The 21,179-nt window shown below is 53.8% G+C and overlaps 1 protein-coding gene across 7 annotated transcripts; it reads left to right on the top strand.

Annotated features, from left to right (window-relative positions):
- The first annotated feature begins 622 nt into the window (after positions 1 to 622).
- LOC134526584 (cytotoxic granule associated RNA binding protein TIA1) lies at positions 623 to 19,970 on the top strand. 7 transcript variants are annotated; one of them, XM_063358603.1, is made up of 12 exons: positions 623 to 821; positions 5,416 to 5,512; positions 5,957 to 6,051; positions 7,072 to 7,126; positions 8,629 to 8,716; positions 12,351 to 12,426; positions 13,811 to 13,919; positions 14,371 to 14,466; positions 14,555 to 14,639; positions 15,749 to 15,872; positions 16,212 to 16,351; positions 18,498 to 19,966. In XM_063358603.1, exons 2-12 carry the CDS (start codon positions 5,485 to 5,487, stop codon positions 18,619 to 18,621), a joined length of 1,020 nt encoding a protein of 339 aa, XP_063214673.1. In that variant the 5' UTR covers positions 623 to 821; positions 5,416 to 5,484; the 3' UTR covers positions 18,622 to 19,966. The 7 variants fall into 7 exon arrangements, 5 of the variants coding, with proteins under 5 accessions (XP_063214673.1, XP_063214677.1, XP_063214674.1 ...); XM_063358607.1 differs by having other exon boundaries at positions 5,953 to 6,051; positions 18,498 to 19,761; XM_063358604.1 differs by lacking the exon at positions 623 to 821 and adding an exon at positions 5,289 to 5,311 and having other exon boundaries at positions 5,953 to 6,051; positions 18,498 to 19,762.
- The last annotated feature ends 1,209 nt before the right edge of the window (positions 19,971 to 21,179 follow it).

The raw sequence follows: 21,179 nt of genomic DNA, 5'->3' as shown, positions 1-21,179 counted from the left end.
TTTTTGTTTTTATTTTTATTTTTACTTTTTGTTTTTGTTTTTATTTTTATTTCTTGTTTTTATTTTTATTTCTTGTTTTTATTTTTTATTTTTACTTTTTGTTTTTGTTTTTATTTTTATTTCTTGTTTTTATTTTTTATTTTTATTTTTTTTATTTATTTTTATTTTTTATTTCAATATATTTATATTTTTATTTTTATTTACATCATTTTTTATTTTTTATTTCTATATTTTATTTCTATAGTTCTTACTTTTTATTTTTTTAATTTCTATATTTTATTTCTATAGTTCTTACTTTTTATTTTTTTAATTTCTATATTTTATTTCTATAGTTCTTACTTTTTATTTTTTATTTTCTATATTTTTATTTCTATCATTTCTGGTTTTGATTTTTTGTTATTTTTATTTTTAGTTTTTTTTATTATTATTTTAATTTTTTTATTATTATTTTTTCATCCTTATTTCTCTTCTTTTCCCGCCCCGCTCCCGGGACTCACCGGACGAAGCCTCGGCGGTTCCCGGGCCGTGGCGAGGCGCATGCGCAGCCCTCCCCCCCTCCCCCACCCCCCCTTCCCGCTTCCCCGCGGCGCATGCGCGTTACCGCCCCCTGCCGGGCGGCCGGGCCCCTTCGCCCGCCGGCCGCCATCTTGCGAGGAACGCCGGGCTCATTGTCCGCCGCTGGGGCTCGGCGGGGCCGGCGCCGCTCGGGCTGCCCGGGCGCTGACGGGGTCGGCGGGGGCCGGCTGGTTCGGCCTGAAGCAGCCGGGGCTGGGTCGGTGGGCGGCGGCGGCAACCATGGAGGATGAAATGCCCAAGACCCTGTGAGTGGGGAGGGGGCGACACCGCCTATTGTTCCCGGCTCCGCGGGGAGGGGCGGCCCGGGCTCCCCTCACGCATCGGCCCCTCAGGCCCGGGCGGCGCGATCGGGCCCTCCGCGACGGGCAACGGCCCCTCAGCCGCCTTCAGTGCCCAGGGGGGACGGCTCCCCGCCGCCGCCGGGCACCCGGCTCCCCTCAGGGCGGGCCGGCCCCGGTAGAGCCCCCGACCGGGGCCGGCCCCGGCCCCTCCGCCCCTGCCCCGCCATTCGTGTCCCGTCCCTCGCTTCCCAGAGCTGTTCGCCGGCTTCCTCCCCTCACCCCCGGCCTTTATCCCTCTCCGCCTCACATTTGGAGGGGCTGGGGAGATGTACACCCCCACTCGGTACTTTCTCCATGTACGTTTTTGGCTGAATTTTGCCGTTTCTGGGTTATATTAGCCCCCGGGGGGGGGGGGGGCTGCCCTGGGCAAACAGCCGGATCCCCGCTGCCACGTTCAACAACTTGATGGAAATAAACGGGGGGGGTTGCCCCTGAAATCGGCGCTTGTCCAAGTGTTTAAAGCACGCTGCGAGCCTGGTCTTTTCCCCCCCGCCCCAACCCCGGGAACTCATCGTAGCTGTAGGGCAGCTCCTGGCCTTGTGAAAATCATCAGTGGGGTGCTTTTAATTACAAGCCGCCTTCCTGGCGGTGTTGGGCCGCTGACACCCGCCGCTGTCAAGAGGCTTTCGGACTTTTCGGCCGTCGCTCCTGCGGCCGGCTCGTGTTTGGAAGAGCCTCCCGCGCCCGTCCTGTTCGCGTCCTTCTCTCCAGGAGTGGGCTTTTTCCCCTGGTTTAGATGAGGGATAACGGCAGGCTCCCGTCTCTCTTTTTTCTCCTCTGCGTAAGCTTTCATCGCTCGTTTTCGGCGCGGGAAGATACGAGGGGGAAACTTTCCAAGGCGAGGGGGGAAGGTTTTGCCCTGGGACGGTGGCTGCGCCTACCCCCAGGGCTGAGAAATGAGTTGCCCGAGTGCAGGAAAACAAGACTTTTTACGTGACTTTCGCCAGCTCCTCCGGGCCAGGCTTTCTTTAGTGGTAAACACTCTGCCTCCCTGTGCATACGATCCCCTTGTCTTTTCTCGGACGTGCATTTTTGGAACTATTCTTGGCGTCTGCAAACACGGGTCAGCCCTCTTGGCGTATTCCTGCGTTGTTTGTTTAGAAAAAAAAAAAAATGTTTTTGCCCCCGTCCCAGTGAAATTGTTGTCTGGAGGCTAGTGGTCTGGGCAGCAGACGGGGGGTGGTGGTGGTGGTGGTGCGTGTGCTCCAGGGCACGAATTACCTGGCCTCGAGCACGTGCGGCTCGTTGCACGAACGCGGCCGGGTTTTTCCGAGCCTTGAGCAACCGTATTTCTCCGGATCGCTCCCGAGCGCCTTTCTCAAAAGTCAGAGGGAGGATTGGGACGCGCTGAATTTCACAGGCGGGAGTTTAGAACGAGCGGCTTGAGGGAAGAAAAAAGCAGCTCGGAGTCAGCTCTTTCTGGCTGGGGTCTGAAGTGTGTGTTAAATATCGGGTGGCGTGAGGATATTTGGGTCTCTGATGGGGAAAGGCTGAGGGATTTGGGGCCTTTTAGTCTGGAAAAAAGCCGACTGAGGGGGGATCTTATCAACGCTGATCAATACTCCAAGGGGGGGTGTCAGGAGGACGGGGCCAGGCTCTTCTCAGTGGTGCCCAGGGACAGGACAAGGGGTAATGGATACAAACTGGACCACGGGAAGTTCCATCTCAAGACGAGGAGGAACTTCTTTGCTGTGAGGGTGGCAGAGCCCTGGCACAGGCTGCCCAGAGAGGTGGGGGAGTCTCCGTCTCTGGAGACATCCCAACCCCGCCTGGAGGCGTCCCTGTGCCACCTGCTCTGGGTGACCCTGCTCTGGCCGGGGGTGGGACGGGGTGATCTCCAGAGGTCCCTTCCCACCCTATGATTCTGTGATTTCTGTAGAAATCCCCTTCTGCGGATACCCCCTCTGGATGGGGCTGACGGTGCTCCCTCCCCTCGGCTGCGCTGTCTTGCCACGGCGTCAGGGGCCACCAAAGCGGCCTCCACCCCACGTGCCTCGTTCTTTAGTTCACGTTTCAGTTGGTTTTCTTTCCACAGATTCCAGGTGATGTTGGGAGCGACTTCTCGGTTTTGCAGTTTCCGCCCGAGCTGTTTTTTAGAAGTGGGGGTCGTTGGAGCCTTTGGAGGCGCGTTGGGAGCTGCGTTCCTGACGTAAATGATTTCCTGGACAGGCAGCTCAGTTTCCCGTGGCCAGTTGCCTTCCTTGAAAGCCGCTCTTCAAGGGCAGAGATTATAAATCTGAAGAGCGGTTACAAGGCAGACAGTGTTTTTTGCACTTTACAAAGATCTCTTGTTTCTATTTTTCTTATGCGTATGCCGATGCTTGCGGAATACGTGGACTTTGGATTTAACTTTGTGTGTCTAAAACCTTGCAGAAGTGCCGATGCTCGATAGTTCGGTGTTACTTTTCAAGAAGCCGCGTGCTGAGCAACGTGCAGCGAATAAACAGAGGTGTCGGCGTCGTTTGCCTTCGGTAGTGTAGTCCTTCATCTGCAAAGAAGCACTGACCGACTCGTTAATGAGAATCCAATTAGCAGGAAAGAGAGGGAAGGGTGCAGGAGACGACAGGACTGCCTCCTCCTGCCGCTTTTGCTGTCCCTGCCTGGCCGGGTCACCTCGGCACTGGTTGTTTCTTGTGTAAGTGGTGCAGGACAAGGTCCGGGAGTGCCGGCCCCGGCCCCCGTGCCGGCTCCGTGGAGACAGGGCTCCGTGGAGAGGTTGGGGTGGTCAAACAGCTCCAGCCTGGCAGGGAGAGAGTACAGCGGGGAGAAGAAACGCGGGGATTGGTGCTTGGCAGGGGGGTTTACGGTGCTGTGTTTTTCCCATCCGTCTCGGCAGGCTTGGGAGTATCGCAGGACTTGGTTGTAGTTTGTCAACTGGCGGATTGGCCAAACCTCTCCGGCCTCGCTGGCTGCAGATGTAGGCGGCGACGGGCAACGAGGTTACGCTGACAAATTGCCCGCTGCTGAATTTGGACGCTGTTAAGCTGTTTTTCGGAGCGAGCGATGTGCTTTACGGTGCTCCCCCTCTTCCCGTTTTTAGCCGTTTCGCAGAACGCTCTCGTTCCGCACGTCGTTAACTGCTTGCGCGGACGCTAAGGGCTGCCCTGGCCGTGTCCGTGCAGCCGAGATTCGGGTTTGCCTTTGCGCGGAAGCGAGTAGCTCAACGTCGTGTATGCGATTGCACATGCTCTCCCTGTATATATGTGTGTGCGATTGATCCTTCGAGGACGCGTTGTAAAACATCTGGCCGGGCAGAGGTTCATGGGGCTGTCAGAGATCGCTTGCCCGCTTTTCCCAGCGAAATCCAGCGTTAAGGTAGGGAATGCTTGGGGAGATTGCCATCTGATTAGCGGGGGGGTGGAAAATCCAGGGGGAGTTCAAAGGTCGGGGTCTGGGCACCCCGTGTATCAGTTACAAATAAACCGTGAATAAACTTAGACCTGGAAGGTGAGAGTCTCCTCGCTTTAGTGCCTTGGCTTATTCATTATCCAAATAACGATAATACTTAAAAAAAAAAAAAAGAGGGAGAAAAAGAAGCGTTGCCAGTTCGAACTCTCGGTTGAACTTGATGCGGGGTGGAATGGCCTGCTGTTATCGAGCCAAAAAATTAATTGTTTTAATGGAAGTGCACTAAACCCTTCTCTGTTTAAGGACACCTCGTCGGGAGTTTTTTTGTCGAGCGAGAGGATGCCGGTGACGATGTGATTCTGGCGAAGCGTGTGTGGATTTTAAAAAAGGAGCACAATTCTGAGTCCTACCTAAAATAGTTGTCCAAACTATTAATACAGAGCTCGCCGGGTCATTTCTGACCGAAAAACAGAGGCTGCGTGTTTGTTTCCCCCATTCTCTCCTCTGCTAAAGCAAATATTGGAGCGTGTCCGTCTCGTCGGGAGGGCCGTTCGCAGCCTTGTGTCAACAGAAGGGACGCGAGGAGTCCCTGGTTTCGCTGCCGTGTTGTTTTCTTACGCCACCTTTGCCGCTCTTGCCCCCCGACGGGGCGGATTTGCTGATTGATTGAGGTGGTTTCGGCGGCGCGATGCGGCCGCGGTTTGCCACGTAACATTCCGTTGCGGGAAGGCGCTGCCCCGCCTTTGGAGCTGAGGTTTCTCTCTGCGCTTTTTTTAAAAATCCCGTGACTTGGGCTTAATAACAACAACAAAACCACCCCACACCGGCGGGTGAAGGACGGGCTTCGTGGCTGAGAATGCCAAAACCCCAAACGGGAGCAGGGGCCTGGGTTCTGTTTGCACCTGAGGAGCCTCATCCTTTCGCGTGGAGGAGGACAGGAGCACGTTCGCCCGGGGCTGTTTTTCTTTTTTAAAAGGAACTGACTAAATATTGTGTAATGCACGTGCTGAAGGCCGGGTTGAGCTACTCGGGCGGCTGGGGAAATGGTGGGTTGGGTGTTGGGGGAACAACTTTGGGCCGTGCTTGCTCGGTTACCGACGAGCAGGCGGGAGCGTCAGGATGGCTTCTGACAGCGTGTTTGATGCCGCAGGTACGTGGGGAACCTGTCAAGAGACGTGACGGAAGCTCTGATCCTCCAGCTGTTCAGCCAGATCGGACCATGCAAAAACTGCAAAATGATAATGGATGTAAGAGCCTTTCGCCGAGGGATTTTCCTGTTTCCCGTTTGGGCCGTACTCGGGTGTTGCGGAATTCCCGCTGGGAATACGGCACAACCGCGTCGTAGGGGTGCAGCAGGGCTGGAGATCGCGGTCGTGGACGAGGGGCATCATTTCTGCCTTGTATCCAGCGTTAAATTTAAGGATGGGTGGATTTGTCAGAGGGAGCGAACAGCTCGATACACGTGTGTGCTGTAGATGAGATTTGAAAAGTTCTTCTTTGTTGTATTTTTACCTTTTTAAAGAAGAACTGAAGCCTCCTGGAGCTGCGTTAGTGTGTAGTTACAGCGTAGAGTAAAAAAGCCTGCACGTTTTGAGACGTTTAGGTGTAACAAATAGAGCCGAGCAGAAAAGCGAGGGTACAGTTCGGAGAGGTTTGTCTCAGCAATCCTGTTTGTTTCTTTTCTCAGACAGCTGGAAACGATCCGTACTGTTTTGTGGAGTTCTACGAGCACCGGCACGCGGCTGCAGCGCTGGCTGCTATGAACGGCCGGAAGATAATGGGTAAGGTAAGCTGTCGTGTCTCCAGGGTGAGTTGGAGTTGAAAATCAGGCTCGCTCAGGTCACGCGGGTGAAATAGCGCTTGAGACCGAGCGGATCCGCTGCAAATATTAGGCACTGCCTTTGGACAGAGGCCTCAGCGTCACACGGCTGAGAAGAAAAGCTGTTGTAGGAAGGATGCCGAGGGCGGGAGGTGGGGATGTAGAACTGGGAGGGTTCGGAGACGTCGGCAATAATGAGTGATTTACCTCTGCCGACCCTATCGGGACAACGTCCCTCTCTCCCCAACCCTGCAGAAAAACCTGTCCAGTCGACCCAAACTCCCAGACCAGTCTGGAACCAGTTGTGTCCAGTTCTGGGCTCCCCGGTTCCAGAAGGACAGGGAACGGCTGGAGAGGGGACAGCAAAGGGCCACCAAGAGGACGAGGGGACTGGAACATCTCTCTGATGGGGAAAGGCTGAGGGATTTGGGGCTCTTCAGTCTGGAAAAAAGCTGACTGAGGGGGGATCTTATCAATGCTGATCAATACTTCAAGGGGGGGTGTCAGGAGGACGGGGCCAGGCTCTTCTCAGTGGTGCCCGGGGACAGGACAAGGGGTAATGGGCACAAACTTGACCGTGGGAAGTTCCATCTCAAGACGAGGAGGAACTTGTTTGCTGTGAGGGTGGCAGAGCCCTGGCACAGGCTGCCCAGAGAGGTGGGGGAGTCTCCGTCTCTGGAGACATCCCAACCCCGCCTGGAGGCGTCCCTGTGCCACCTGCTCTGGGTGACCCTGCTCTGGCCGGGGGTGGGACGGGGTGATCTCCAGAGGTCCCTTCCCACCCCGGCCACTCTGGGATTTTATCTGCTTCCCGTCTTTGCTCTTAACCAGTGGAACACAGTTTGGAAGAGCGAACCCTCTCCCGAGGCGCGTGTCTTAAACTTGAGCTTTCACCCCAGACCGGTGCCCCTGTAGGGTCAGAAATAAGCGCTGGAGGGATCCGAGGTGGGATTTGCTTGTTCTAACGTGAGCGACTCGCCTTTGCAGGAGGTCAAAGTGAACTGGGCGACGACCCCCAGCAGCCAGAAGAAAGACACCAGCAGTAAGTGTCGCTTACGCTTTGAGTACGGGGTTCAATTTGTACAACTCGTTTTTAAACGTCAGCAGTAAGCATCGTACGGTCGTATGCGGTAACGTCTTGATCGTAGTCCTAAGATATTATTTCATGTGTTTGTGTTAATAAACTTAAGAACAAATGTAACCTCTGTCATCAGGTAGTATCGCTGTCAACACACAGCGTGCGCAAGGTAATTGTATCTTCTCCAACATAAAATGAAATCTCTCGAGCGTATTCGCTAACCGCCTGAAGCTCCGTATGGGGGTTTCGTGAAGTTATTTTTGTGAATTTGATGAACTTATTTTTTTTCCGCGAAGACTTCCCTTTCGTTTCCCCCTGGCACCAAAGAGCGAGCTAGCGTCCACTCTTCAGTTCTGGTGCCGTTTGTCACGAGCGCAATTGTAAAAATGAAGCCCCCAGCCCCCTTGTCCCCTGCTGCCGAGGCCAAAGAGTCGGCTCCCTGGGCGGCTGCAGCCTGCGCTCCTTGGCAGGATCCCGACTTTATCCCAAATCGGGTTCCGTCGCTCCCGGCGAGCCCACGGATCGCTGCTGTGCTGGGCGAGCTTCGAATTCCCGCGGGCGAGTGGGGCCGAACGGCCTCAGCGTCCGAGTGGAGTCGAGAGTTTCCTGCCTGCCGTAGTACAAATGAGCCTGGCCATCGCTAGGATGGCGTGGGACGTCTCGTTTCATTTGGTGGGAAACTCCTTAGAGGCAGGACTCGCGTTTTGTCTTTGCTGCGTGGTTTTTTGTGGCTCTGCTGTCAACCGAAGGGATCGCTCTTTCCGTTCCGGTGCCTTCAGTCACAGTTGACTTGCACGCGGATTCACACACGTTGAATTCGCCTGGATTCGCGCGGCGTATTGGCCGGGCAACCAAAACTCTTGGCTTTTGGGACCTCAAAATTCTTTAACAGCAAACTGTTGCCGTGCAGGTTCTTTATTTCGAGGGGTTTTGGTTTTTTTTTGATTTGTTCTTCACGCCCTTACGGTGACACTGCAGTTAGCTTCAAAACACGGCCCGCTCTACGACGAGCGTTACCCTGCCTTTCTCGCAACGGCGAGACGTTTGAGCCGAGGAGATCTTGAATAGCTCGTCGTCTCCTGCCGTGCCCGAGCGTAGCGCTAGCGTCCGGAGAGAGCAGACGTTCCCGTAGTCTTGGCACGTGAAGTAAATGCTTTAAGACTTCGTACGGTAAAATGCCGACCGGTCTTAAAAGCAGTTTGTAAAGTACCAAGCGTAAACGGCGTGTGTCGCTGTAGTATCCTTAAAATCACTGACTCCGTCGCGCTGCCAAGCGAAGGATCTGCTACGCGCAGCAGTAGATTCTGTTCCGTAGTAAACTCCGGCTGTCACGTAGTATTTAATACTAGCTGGAAATCGGTGCTCTGTGAGATTGCTACGCCGTGCGTGCGCGCCTGTCACCATCTTCCAATGGTAAGATCCTTTTTTGTCTCTTTTTTTTTTTTTTTTGTTTTCCCTCCCAAAAGACCATTTCCATGTCTTTGTCGGAGACCTCAGCCCGGAAATTACAACGGAAGATATAAAAGCAGCTTTTGCGCCGTTTGGAAGAATATCGTAAGTAATTTCCTAGGGCAAGTAAACTCAAAAGTTCTCTCTCCTCAATGGAGGCAGCCTTATGTTTCAGTAAGTAAAAAATGAGTCGTGGCAGTGCAGGAAGATACGTTCATCTGATCACGCAGCGGCTCGAGCCCGAACGGTCGGGCGTCGAGCGCGGGGACGCGAAACCCCATTCCTTTCTAGTAGTTTTGTTCCGCTTTCCTAGAAAAATCGCATCCGACTTGCTTTGGTTTTATCCTCCTTGCCTCCTTTGGCAAAGCGACGCTGGTAAAAATTGACTCCTAAAAAGCCGGGGGTTTTGCGTTTCGCTTCTCCCCGTCCCCCCCCGCCCCGTCACCCCCCGCAGCGCTCAGCTCACCGTCACGCTGGGCAGTTTGTGACCGAGTTCCGTTTGCACGTTCCCGTCTTGTCAGCCTTTAGATTTTTTTGGTGAGCCGTGGTGTGCCGGCCACCTGTAGCCAATGGGTTTTTGGTTGTTTTTTTTTTTAAATTCCCATTTCCCCCCAAAAATGAGCCTTTTTAGGTGGTTTTTTTTTTTAGCTCCGGACTCTTGGCGGCACCCGCAGGCCTCGAAGCCTTTGGCCCCTGACCCGAAGGGCTCGGCCGAATCCGCGGGGCGGCTCGGGTCAAGGAGCTGCGCCGGCGTCGCGGCCGAGCGCGTGGCAGGCGGGGAACGGTGCCGGCAGGGCCGTGGATTCAGGGCGGAGCAGAGTAAGGAGCGGTTCGTTCATTCCATCCTCCGAATGTAAACCATTAATTTTCCTTGTAGTGTTGTCTGTACTGGACATTGAAGTTTCTTGATGGTGATGTAAGAGAACGTAGAGTGCTTTGGAGTGTTGTGTAGTGAAGCATTTAATTGAAGTAAGTTTGTTTTTTGTTGTTTTGTTTTTTTTTTCCCCCTCAAGAGTCCAGTGTGTTACTCTCTCAATGCCAGCTTGATTTCCCTCTTAACGATAAGGTTTAAAAAAACCAAAACACCCAAATCCGGGATCGGAACGTGACTCGCTTCAGAACAGCTGTTAACGCTCGACTGCAAATTGTCATCCAGGAAACGCGGGGGGTCGGGCTCCTAAAGGAGAGTCCGTTCGTCCCCCGGCCAAATGTGGTCTGGAGGGAAGGGACGAGGGACGCTAGAGTAGATCCCAGCTGCTGGAATGAGGGGGAAAGGGAGGCCGTAGTAGACGGTGGCGTTGGTGGGACGGCCAGGGAGCTGTGGAAGAGGTTTTCCCCCAGCTGAGTCAGCGCGAGGTGACAGTTCAACCTTTAACAAACCACCCCCCCCAAAAAAAACCCAAACAAAACACCCCCCTCCTGAGCCTGAAGCAAAAAACCAAGTCAGCCGGGGAGGCGGGGGGGAGTATAAAACCCACACGTCGGTCCGTGCCCGTCCTCCCGTCTTTTTCTCGCAGAGCTTTTCGGATGCAGAGCTGTCGCTGCCTGTTGGTGGTGCTGGTGGTGGTGGTGGTGGTGGTGGTGGTGGTGCCGGGGAAGCTCTGGTTTTCGGGGCGCTCGGCTGCCAGAGCCCACGGATGGAAAACGGCTCAAAGTGACCGGCCAAACCCAAACTCAGTCCTTTTCCTCCCGCCAAAGTATTGTCAGATTCAGAATTGGCCCCGGGATGACTCTTTTGGGACAAAACCGAGGGGTTAAATAAAGCCGAAGGGACCTCGATTTGCTGCTTGTTTAAATTGAAGCTGAAAAAATCCTGCTGCTGCCTCTTAAGGGGTCAAACAAAGTTACTTTACTGTACCTGTTCTTCGTCAGTGACTGATTTCTGGAAATGTGGTGCTAATGGAATATTTCCCCTTTTTTTTGGTTTTTTTTTTTAATTTTTTTTTTTTAGTTTCACATTTGTTACTGCTAAACTGAGCTTTTTTTTTTTTTTTTAATGGCACCGAGGTTGAACTCTACTGCATGATTAGCGCATAAGAGATTTGGGGTAATTCTTTCCATCTGGGTGGTTGTTTTTTCCAATCGCTGTCAAAGCACACTTGTCGTTGTGGTTTCCTTCGATGCTTGCTGTACGCATGTTTTCACTTGTTCTCAAGTCTTTATTTTCAAAGTTTTCAGTTGAGGGTAAGTAGAGATGAGTTCTCCCCCCTCTCCCTCTCTAGACTCTTCAGAGCGAACCCATCTAAAGCTTCCCAAAGTGGCTCTTCTCAGGCAATTTGTAACGTACGGCCCAAATTCGGATTGAACCCAAGAAAGAAAAGAGGGGGAAGGGGGCGGGGGGCGGTGGGGGGCTCGAAAAGGGAAAAGCAATCCCATTTCTGCTGGAGCTTTGGGAGAGGTCTTGCCTTCGGTGGTGGTGTCAGCACTCTGGGCTAACGGATGTCGGAATTAGGCTTAGGATCCTTAACGTAAGGCTTAAAAAAAACCCCAACAAACCCCGGGCGTAACGAACCTTCTCTTGGCCGTGACTTTTTTTCGCCAGTCTCGGCACGCTAAACGTTGCACGCTAGTTTTCCCTGAACCCTCTTTATATTACGCAGCCGTTAAGTCCCATCGCATGACTCTCTCGACTGGTTTTCTGTCGTCGTTTCTGTTCTTTTACTGCCTGTTCGTGTTGGGGCGAAGGAGGGGAGGAGAGGGTGGCCCGGACGCGAGAGCGTCTCGATCCTCGGCTAACTTGGTGCGCAAATTGCCTGAGAAACGCCGTAGGCCGGCGTTCCACGAGCGGGGGTTTTAGCTCTTGTTAGCTGGGTTCTCTTTTTTTAACTCTCAATCTCAAATAATAGGGCTCTGGTTATTTTGCAGAGTGTCTCTGAAGAATGGACAGAATTGCCATGGCTAACTACAAGCTACAGTTCACAGTGGACAAACGTTGTAGTTTTCTTATTTACTTTTATCATTTCTTTTTCTTTTTTTTTTTCGCCTTTTTTTCTTTTTTTTTTTTTTTTGATATCTCTCGGAGTTTCCAATCGGTCCTGTAATGATTGCTGTCGTACAAATGCCGTTGTGAATGATGTGTAATATGTAGTTTTAAGACATGAATGTTGCGGTGTTTTCTTTTCTTCAATAATTTCTGAAAATGTCAATCTCTCAAAATTTACAGCTGCCCACAGTCCAAAAAGGGGGTAACGAATTGACCCGGGAAAATTAAAGAATTCGGTTAACAGGCGACGTATGCCTTTTAATTCCTATCTTTTTTTTTTTTTTCATTTTTTTCTTTTTTTCTCTATTTAATATTTTGAATGACGTAGGTAGAATGTGTTGGCAAAGAGCGAGCGTAAAAAAAAAAAAAATTGCATGGTTAAAGAGAGCCGTTCAGCTAATGTTAGTCAGTGCCTTAAGTCCTTCTTTTGAATAGCTGCTTTGACCATGCTTTGTGTCTTAACAGTCTGTAAAAAGCATTTTGAAGCGGGAGCCAACTGTCGTTATTTGTTAGAGCAGCTATTGATTTGCATGTTTACCCCATTTAAGTTTAATTTTGCTACTACCTGGCAAAGCAGTAGTAAAGTTCTGCTTCGAAAAGAAGCCTTTTGCTTTGACTTGTCTTGCTGGTGCCGTAAAAACAGTTGACCTTAGTAAAGGCGAAACGTGCAAATGAGCTGTACGTGTGACTCGAGTTGTCATTTTGGGAAGGGCGGCTTTCCAAGGCGCTAAACTGCCTCTCCTTTCTGCTTTTTAGAGACGCGCGGGTGGTTAAGGACATGGCGACGGGCAAATCGAAAGGATACGGCTTCGTTTCCTTCTTCAATAAATGGGTAAGCTGCGGCACGCTCTCCAGCGGCCCTGAAGGGCGGAGGATGGTTTTCAGCGGGGAAAGAGCGTTGCGGTGTCGGTCCCCGTCTCCGTCCGGCTGCCGGCTGCGCTTTTTCTCTCTGCTTGGTGAAATGCTCTGCTGGTGCTTTAGCGTTCGTAAAGGACGTGGCAGGTAGCCCAGGGGTCAGTGCTGCGTGCGGTCGTGTTCAGCGTGGTCATCAACGACCTGGGTGAGGGGACAGAGCGTCCCCTCGGCAAGTTTAGAGGTGACACAGAGCTGGGGGGGTGGCTGACACCCCAGAGGGCTGTGCCGCCATCCAGAGAGACCTGGACAGGTGGAGAGTTGGGCGGAGAGAAACCTTATGGAATTCAACAAGGGCGAGTGCAGGGTGCTGCCCCTGGGGAGGAATAACCCCCCGCACCAGCACAGGTTGGGGGTGACCTGCTGGAGAGCAGCTCTGTGGAGAGAGACCTGGGAGTCCTGGGGGACAACGGGATGGCCACGAGCCCTGGTGGCCAAGAAGGCCAATGGCATCGTGGGGGGCATCCAGAAGAGCGTGGCCAGCAGGTGGAGGGAGGTCATCCTCCCCCTCTGCTCTGCCCTGCCCTGGGGAGGCCCCATCTGGAGCCCTGGGTCCAGTTCTGGGCTCCCCGGTTCCAGAAGGACAGGGAACTGCTGGAGAGGGGACAGCAAAGGGCCACCAAGAGGATGAGGGGACTGGAACATCTCTCTGATGGGGAAAGGCTGAGGGATTTGGGTCTTTTTAGTCTGGAAAAAAGCCGACGGAGGGGGGATCTTATCAATGCTGATCAATACTTCAAGGGGGGTGTCAGGAGGACGGGGCCAGGCTCTTCTCAGTGGTGCCCGGGGACAGGACAAGGGGTAACGGGCACAAGCTTGACCGTGGGAAGTTCCCTCTCAAGACGAGGAGGAACTTCTTTGCTGTGAGGGTGGCAGAGCCCTGGCACAGGCTGCCCAGAGAGGTGGGGGAGTCTCCGTCTCTGGAGACATCCCAACCCCGCCTGGAGGCGTCCCTGTGCCACCTGCTCTGGGTGACCCTGCCCTGGCCGGGGCTTGGAGGAGATGATCTCCAGAGGTGCCTTCCCACCCCCGCCACTCTGTGAAGTGACATCCGATGAGCGATGTGCGTGACAGAGTGACGATACATCTGGTGTATATCGAGAGGGTCTTAGATGGGCTCAGTGAGGCCTAACGGTGTCCTTCGTTGCCCTAAACCCGCTTCTTTTGAAGCAGGATCTCTCGTGGCACGGTGCCAATGTCAGGCGGGGCGGCTGCGCGGCGATGTCCTTCGCTTGGCTCTGCCGCCGAAGGACGAGATGCCGACGGCGGGGGTTATTTTTTCCCCCTCCCTCTCTCGTGGACAGGACGCGGAGAATGCCATTCAGCAGATGGGCGGGCAGTGGCTCGGCGGAAGGCAAATCCGAACGAACTGGGCGACGAGAAAACCTCCGGCTCCAAAGAGCACGTATGAATGTAGGTTCTCAGTTATTGGCGTCTCTGCAAACCTCCCGGTAAGGAGGGAAGAGAACAGGGCGAGCTGCAAGCCTTGGAGGTTGTGGGAGGAGGGAGAAGCGGGCGCTGAAGGCAAAGACTCTCTCGGACAGTTCGAAACCTCCTGAATTGAGCAGCTGCCGTAGCTGCGGCGACTGTATTATCGCCACGGGGGGGATTCCCACGCTCAGGTGGGAAGTTGCTTTCTCTCCAGGCAGCCAGGACCGCTCTGGCTTTTTCCCTTTGCTCCCTGGCTTTGAAATCTTTTGCTCGTGATAACCCAGCGGGACCGTGTCAAAGAGAGCATTTCAAACTAGGTGTATCAGACCTACTGTCTGCAGTTTGTGCTCGACACCTCGTGCCGACCAGGATTAGAATTTCTCCGTACCGTCTGTCCCCGTCCACTGAACAGCTCTGTAAAAATCTCTTTAAGCAAACGCCAAACAACTCTCTTACGACGATGTGGTCAATCAAAGCAGCCCCAGCAACTGCACCGTCTACTGCGGCGGCGTTACCTCCGGCCTCACAGGTATCGGGGCTTCCGAATCCCCTCGCCTTGAAGGTCTCGCAGTAACGCCGCCGTCGCCTCATTGGTTTTTTTCTTTCCCCCGCTGCAGAACAGCTCATGCGCCAGACCTTTTCTCCCTTCGGGCAGATCATGGAAATTCGAGTCTTCCCGGATAAAGGCTACTCCTTTGTACGGTAGGCTGTCGTGCGGTTTGCGTCTGGAGGAATTTAATGAGAATTCCGGGCTTGGATGCTCTTAGGGTTTGCGGAACCCGCAATTTATTGGGGTTTAGGCGATTATTCTCTCACCCCGTGACCCCTCCCCACCCGGGAAGGGGAATTGGGGAAAACAAGGAAACCCCAGGGTTAAAATAGAAACAGATTTAGTAGGATAAGACTAAATAATGAACATTAGTAACGCTAAAGAGCCAACGTTGATCCCCGCACCGATATAAAATACACCGGGATCATTCCCAGCCCGTTCCCCCCCGCAGGGAACAGCCCCTGCAGGAGGAAGGGAAGGGCTCAGGGCTCCGGCACCGGGGCCAGGAGTTCTCATCCCAGAGAGAAAACTCCTCAAACTCCCTCGTTTCCCTGGAAGGGGCCGTTCCTGGGATGAAATAATCCCGGGGGGCCGGCGCCTGGCTCTCGCTCCTCCTCGTCCCGTCCCCGCGCCTGGTGGGGGGCTGGAAAACACCCAGACCTTGAACCCCCCCCTCCAGAGCTGGCTAGAAAGGGAACAGTGGCACCAGTTTGAGTCCCGGAAAAGGGTTTTTTTCCCAATATTGGACGAGAAATGAGCGCGGTGTCGCCCACGCCAGGACAAGTTGGCGGCGCAGCTGTGTGCGCGGAAGCGGAGGCGATGCGTTACAGCAGCCCCATGTGAGGAGCGAGTTCCGGCTTGTGGCACAAGGATTTGGAAAAACCATTCTCCCGGTCTGAACCGGTGCGGTGCCCTTCGCCGGAAGAGATCACCGTCTCTTCCGCTGGTGCGATTTCACAGTTTTCGAGGCTTTTCCAGAAGCCTCATCTCTTTGTTGACAGCCTCCAGATAATAAAAACTAATCGCAAATCGATTCCTCGCTGCGGAATTTCCCAATGTGTTTAGGGAGAATTAGGATGCCACGACAGGAATGAGTGTCGGTAGCCAAGCGATCCCTGCTGTGGGGGCAAGAGGAGAACGTCTCCGTGGTCCTAAGAGCCCCCAAACCTGTGCTGGGCTAGTGGGGGGCTCGCTGGGGGTTAATTCTGGCTGCTACTTGCCGAGCGAGTCGTTGACGTGGCCACGGCTTCTGTTCCGACAGGTTTAATTCTCACGAGAGCGCGGCGCACGCCATCGTTTCCGTCAACGGAACGACTATCGAAGGACACGTGGTGAAGTGCTACTGGGGCAAGGAGACGCCGGACATGGTCAGCCCCGTCCAGCAGGTCAGAACTTCTCCTCTGCTAACGACGCTGCTAATTAATCTCGACCGGAAACGCACCGAGCGGCTGTAAAACGCGGTGGGAGGCTCGGCGTGGCACCCGTCACCCGCGTTAGGGCTTTATTTCACCAGAGAGTGTTTCTCTGAAGGACGAGCAAAGATTTTAAATCCCTTGGGAGTGTAAAATTCCGGAGAAATTCCCATCCGCGTGGCCGTTTCAGGGTGGATTTACCCAGCAGCCTCATCCGCCCCCCTCAGAGACGGGTGTTTTCGCAAGTTGACAAAAATTGCTGCTTTCTCTGGCCATTTTGGGGCTTAACTCGGGGTGTTTTGGCCGTTGCAGAACCAGATCGGGTACCCGCCGGCGTACGGGCAGTGGGGCCAGTGGTACGGCAACGCCCAGATCGGCCAGTATGTGCCCAACGGCTGGCAGGTCCCCGCCTACGGCATGTACGGCCAAGCGTGGAATCAGCAGGGATTTAAGTGAGTATTTGGACTTTTCCCGCCCCCCTACCCTGGGGGGGAGGCGACAACCCCAACGTAAAAGCTGCTGGTTCGGATTCAGTAGGTTTTCGGGCTTTTATGGAGGTGCCCGGCAGGACGGGGTCTTTCCTGGATGTTTTTTGGTCCCGCTGGAATTGTCTCATCCCTTCGTCCGGGGGCGTCAGGGTGGGATGACGGCGGAGGCAAAGCGCTCCTTGCTCTGAGCCTCTTCTCGTCACCTTTTTCCGAGGAGCTGCGGCGTTAATGCATTCAATGTGTGTTTAATATGTCATCAGCGACCTAGATGGAGAGATGGAGCGTCCCCTCAGCAGGTTTAGAGGTGACACAGAGCTGGGGGGGGTGGCTGACACCCCAGAGGGCTGTGCCGCCATCCAGAGGGACCTGGACAGGTGGAGAGTTGGGCGGGGAGAAACCTTATGGAATCCAACAAGGGCGAGTGCAGGGTGCTGCCCCTGGGGAGGAATAACCCCCCGCACCAGCACAGGTTGGGGGTGACCTGCTGGAGAGCAGCTCTGTGGAGAGAGACCTGGGAGTCCTGGGGGACAGCGGGATGACCACGAGCCAGCGATGGGCCCTGGTGGCCAAGAAGGCCAGTGGCATCCTGGGGGGCATCCAGAAGAGCGTGGCCAGCAGGTGGAGGGAGGTCATCCTCCCCCTCTGCTCTGCCCTGCCCTGGGGAGGCCCCATCTGGAGCCCTGGGTCCAGTTCTGGGCTCCCCGGTTCCAGAAGGACAGGGAACGGCTGGAGAGGGGACAGCAAAGGGCCACCAAGAGGATGAGGGGACTGGAACATCTCTCTGATGGGGAAAGGCTGAGGGATTTGGGGCTTTTCAGTCTGGAGAAGGGAAGACTGAGGGGGGATCTTATCAACGCTGATAAATACTTCAAGGGGGGTGTCAGGAGGACGGGGCCAGGCTCTTCTCAGTGGTGCCCGGGGACAGGACAAGGGGTAACGGGCACAAACTTGACCGTGGGAAGTTCCATCTCAAGACGAGGAGGAACTTCTGTGCTGTGAGGGTGGCAGAGCCCTGGCACAGGCTGCCCAGAGAGGTGGGGGAGTCTCCGTCTCTGGAGACATCCCAACCCCGCCTGGAGGCGTCCCTGTGCCACCTGCTCTGGGTGACCCTGCTCTGGCCGGGGGTGGGACGGGGTGATCTCCAGAGGTCCCTTCCCACCCCGGCCACTCTGGGATTCGGTGAAATCACTGAAATGAGCTTTTTAAAGAAAATACCTTGTTGGGTTTATAAGCTGCTGATGGCATCTCTTGCGAATTGAAGCGCAGTGTTGTGTCCGAGGCTGTTGGCAAAGGCTGAGGGAGAGGAGCGTCGGGCTGCGGGGTTTTAAGGATTTGGAGGGATAACGGAGCTTTTTAGAGCTGGGATCAGCTCGGTTGGTTCTGAGCGTATTCCACCCTTCTGCCCTAAGAAATTGAGCTCGGTGGAGTGACTCCTTGTTACGCTTTGAGGAACCCACAATTTATTGGGGTTTAGGCGATTATTCTCTCACCCCGTGACCCCTCCCCACCCGGGAAGGGGAATTGGGGAAAACAAGGAAACCCCAGGGTTAAAATAGAAGCAGATTTAAGGGAATGAGACTAGATAATGAACATTAATGACGCTAAAGAGCCAATATTGATCCCCACGCCGATATAAAATACCCCGGGATCATTCCCAGCCTGTTTCCCGCCCCCCCCGGGAGGGAACAGCCCCCGCGGGAGGAAGGGAAGGGCTCAGGGCTCCGGCACCGGGGCCAGGAGTTCTCATCCCAGAGAGAAAACTCCTCAAACTCCCTCGTTTCCCCTGGAAGGGGCCGTTCCTGGGATGAAATAATCCCGGGGGGCCGGCGCCCGGCTCTTGCTCCTCCTCGTTCCGTCCCTGCGTCTGGTGGGGGGCTGGAAAACACCCAGACCTTGAACCCCCCCCTCCAGAGCTGGCTGGAAAGGGAACAGTGGCACCAGTTTGAGCCCTGGAAAAGGGGGGGTTTTCCCAATATTAGACAAGAAATGAGCGCGGTGTCGCCCCAAACCAGGACAAGATCACCGCAGGGATTGGGGTTCTTCGTTAATTCTCCCTCGTTACCGCTCCGTTTGCCTAATGAAGTGCTTTATTTCTTCCCCCCACCCACAGCCAGACGCAGTCCTCGGCGGCGTGGCTGGGGGCGAGCTACGGGGTGCAGCCCCCCCAGGGGCAGAATGGCAGCGTGTTGGCGGGGCAGAGCGGGTACCGCGTGGCCGGCTTCGAGGCGCCCTGAGGAGGAGGAGGAGGAGGAGGAGGAGGAGGTGGAAGAAGAGAGGACGCGGGGAGCAACGTCGCCGAGCCGGGATTGATGGGATCAAGCCTCACGTATTTATTTTAAAAAGAAAAAAAAAACAAAAAACAAAAAAAAAAAACACCAAACCCCACACACGCAAACGACGAGGACGACAAACAACAAAAAAGCATTTTTTTTTTAAATCATGAAATTGTCACATTCCCCCCGTTTGGTTTTAAAACAAAAAACAAAAAAACAAAAAAAAAAACAAAAAAAAACAAAAACAAAAAACCAACAAAAATCCAAAAAAAAAAAAAATCACAGGAAATGCTGGATGTCTGCCAACTTCTGCCTTCTTTTTTTCGGTTGTTTTCCCCCCCCCCTTCCCAGCCCCCCCACTCCCCCCCCCCCCCACAGCCCCGTCTCCTTTTTTTAACGTGTTTCCCACGATCCGGGTTTTGTTACTGTTGGTGGGGTTTTGGTCTATTTTTTTTTTAAATTTTATTTTAGTTTTTTGTTTTTTTTTTTTCGGGAAACACGGGGAATTTGCAGGGACTCAACTGCCGCCGGGAAAGCGGGGGCAGCGAATTGCACAACGTCGACCTTTGAATTTCTTTTTTTTTTTTTTTTTTTATTTGCCGTTTTATTCCTCCCCCCCCCAACCTCCCACCCCCCCCACCCACCCCACCCCCCCCCGACTTTTTCTCGCCCAGGGAAGCCGCGCGCCCTTCTCCTCTCTGTATTATAAACCCTTGTATAAAAACGAAACCAAAAAAAAAGGAAAAAAAAAAAAAATAATGAAGAAATAAGAAAGCCCGAAGCGTTGTGAATCCTGGAGCCGCCTTCAGCCTTCGCACCGACAGCCTCTGGGATAAACCCCCGGGGCTTGGTTTGGTTTTTGGTTGTTTTTTTTTGAGGATAAAGTCTGAATTTCCATCATTTTTATTTTTTTTTTTTAAAAATATCTCAAGCTTTGTTTTCTTCAGGGTGGGTTTTGCCTTACGGGAGCGAGGACGTTCCACCCCGGGAGGGTGTAAAATCCTGGTACTTTAAAAAAATTGTGATAAATTCCTCCGCGCCGGCCGGGTTTTGGGGTAATTTTTTTTTTTTCGTTTTTTGTTTTTTTTTTTCATTTTTTTTACCGATTTCTACATTTACGTGTATCGATTCTGTAAAATATTTTAGCAAATTAAGAATTTTGCACAACCGTTAGCCACCTTTGTCCGTTTCCTTATTTAAAGGTAGGACGCCGGGTCCGTCGATGCCTCAAATTTTCATTTTTCTAATTTTTTTTTTAAATTTTTTTTGCATGGCTTGGAATATAAATTTCACCCTCTCGTGCTTTTAATGAATTGTGTAAAACTGCCCCCGATATCCCCGGGTCTGCGTTTCGTCCAGGCCAAAACCCCCCTTTTTTCTGTCCTACCTCTTGACCGACCTTCCAAAAAAAAAGGGGAAAAAATGCAAAAAAATGGGGAAAATTGCAAAAAAAAAAGGGGGGGGGGGGAAATGCCAAAAAAAAAATGCCAAAAAAAAAAAAGGAAAAAAATACCCAAAAGAGAAGCCTGTTGTGTGCTCTCTTTTCTCATGCTGTGGGCCCTCGCCCTCCCCCGGCGGGAGGGAAGCGGCTTTTTGGGGAATTTTGGGTGGAAAAAGGCCGAAATAGGTCAATTCATGCTGCAAATGCGCCGCGGGGTGTGCTGGGAGGTGTAGTCCGCGGAGGCTCCTCCGCGGACTACACCTCCCAGCACTCCCCGCGGCGCCCCACGTGACACCGGCCGACCAATAGAAGCGAGGGGGCGTGGCGCCGCGGCGGAGGCCCTCGCGGCGGTCCCGGGCAGGAGCGGGGGGCGCGCGCCGCAGCGCAGGTAAAAAAAAAAAAAAGGGGAAGGGTGGGGGGGAGCCCCGCGCGCGCGCGGGACAGGAAGTGACATCAGAGGGGCGGGGAGGATGGCGGGGAAACGGCGCGGGGAAAGGGAAGGGGACGGAGGGACGCGGTAGTGGTGGTGGCGGCGGGGATGGGGGGGGGGGAGGCGACGTCACGGTGACGCCACGGTAGTGACGTCAGCGCGGGGGTCGGGGGCGGGCGAGGGGCTGTGGGTGAGGCTGCACGGCGGGGGGCGGGGGGGCTCGGGCCTGCCGCGGAGGCGAACCCCGGCCTGGTCGTGAGGGCCCCAGGCCCCGTTCTGAGGCGACTGAGGCCACGGAGAGGCCCCAGGACCACTCCTGAGGTGACAGTGGTTATGGAGAGGCCCCAGCCCCTGTTCTAAGGCGACAGCAGCCAAGGGGAGGCCTCAGTCCCTGTTCTGAGGTGACAGTAGCCGAAGGAAGGCTCTGTCCTCAGGTGACAGTGGCCATGGGGAGGCCCCAGGCCCTCTCCTGAAGTGACAGTGGTCATGGGGAGGCCCCAGCCCCTGTCCTGAGGCAACAGTAGCTGAGGGAAGGCTCTGTCCTCAGGCAACAGCGGCCGTGGGGAGGCTCCAGGCCCCCTCCTGAGGCGATAGAGGCTGAAGGGAGGCACCAGGCCCCGTTCTGAGGTGACAGTTGCCAAGGGGAGG

Source organism: Chroicocephalus ridibundus, chromosome 23, assembly GCF_963924245.1.
Source record: "Chroicocephalus ridibundus chromosome 23, bChrRid1.1, whole genome shotgun sequence".
In the NCBI taxonomy this organism is placed as follows: Eukaryota; Metazoa; Chordata; class Aves; order Charadriiformes; family Laridae; genus Chroicocephalus; species Chroicocephalus ridibundus.
Note: the sequence above shows the minus strand (reverse complement) of the source record. Positions and strands in the feature narration are given on the sequence as shown.

Excerpts from the sequence above, each read along its gene's own strand:
- LOC134526584 (XM_063358607.1), top strand. The coding sequence starts at position 796 with ATGGAGGATGAAATGCCCAAGACCCT. Across the intron at positions 6,052-7,071 it reads GCCGGAAGATAATGGGTAAG|GAGGTCAAAGTGAACTGGGC; the intron begins GTAAGCTGTCGT and ends TCGCCTTTGCAG. Across the intron at positions 15,873-16,211 it reads TGGTCAGCCCCGTCCAGCAG|AACCAGATCGGGTACCCGCC; the intron begins GTCAGAACTTCT and ends TGGCCGTTGCAG.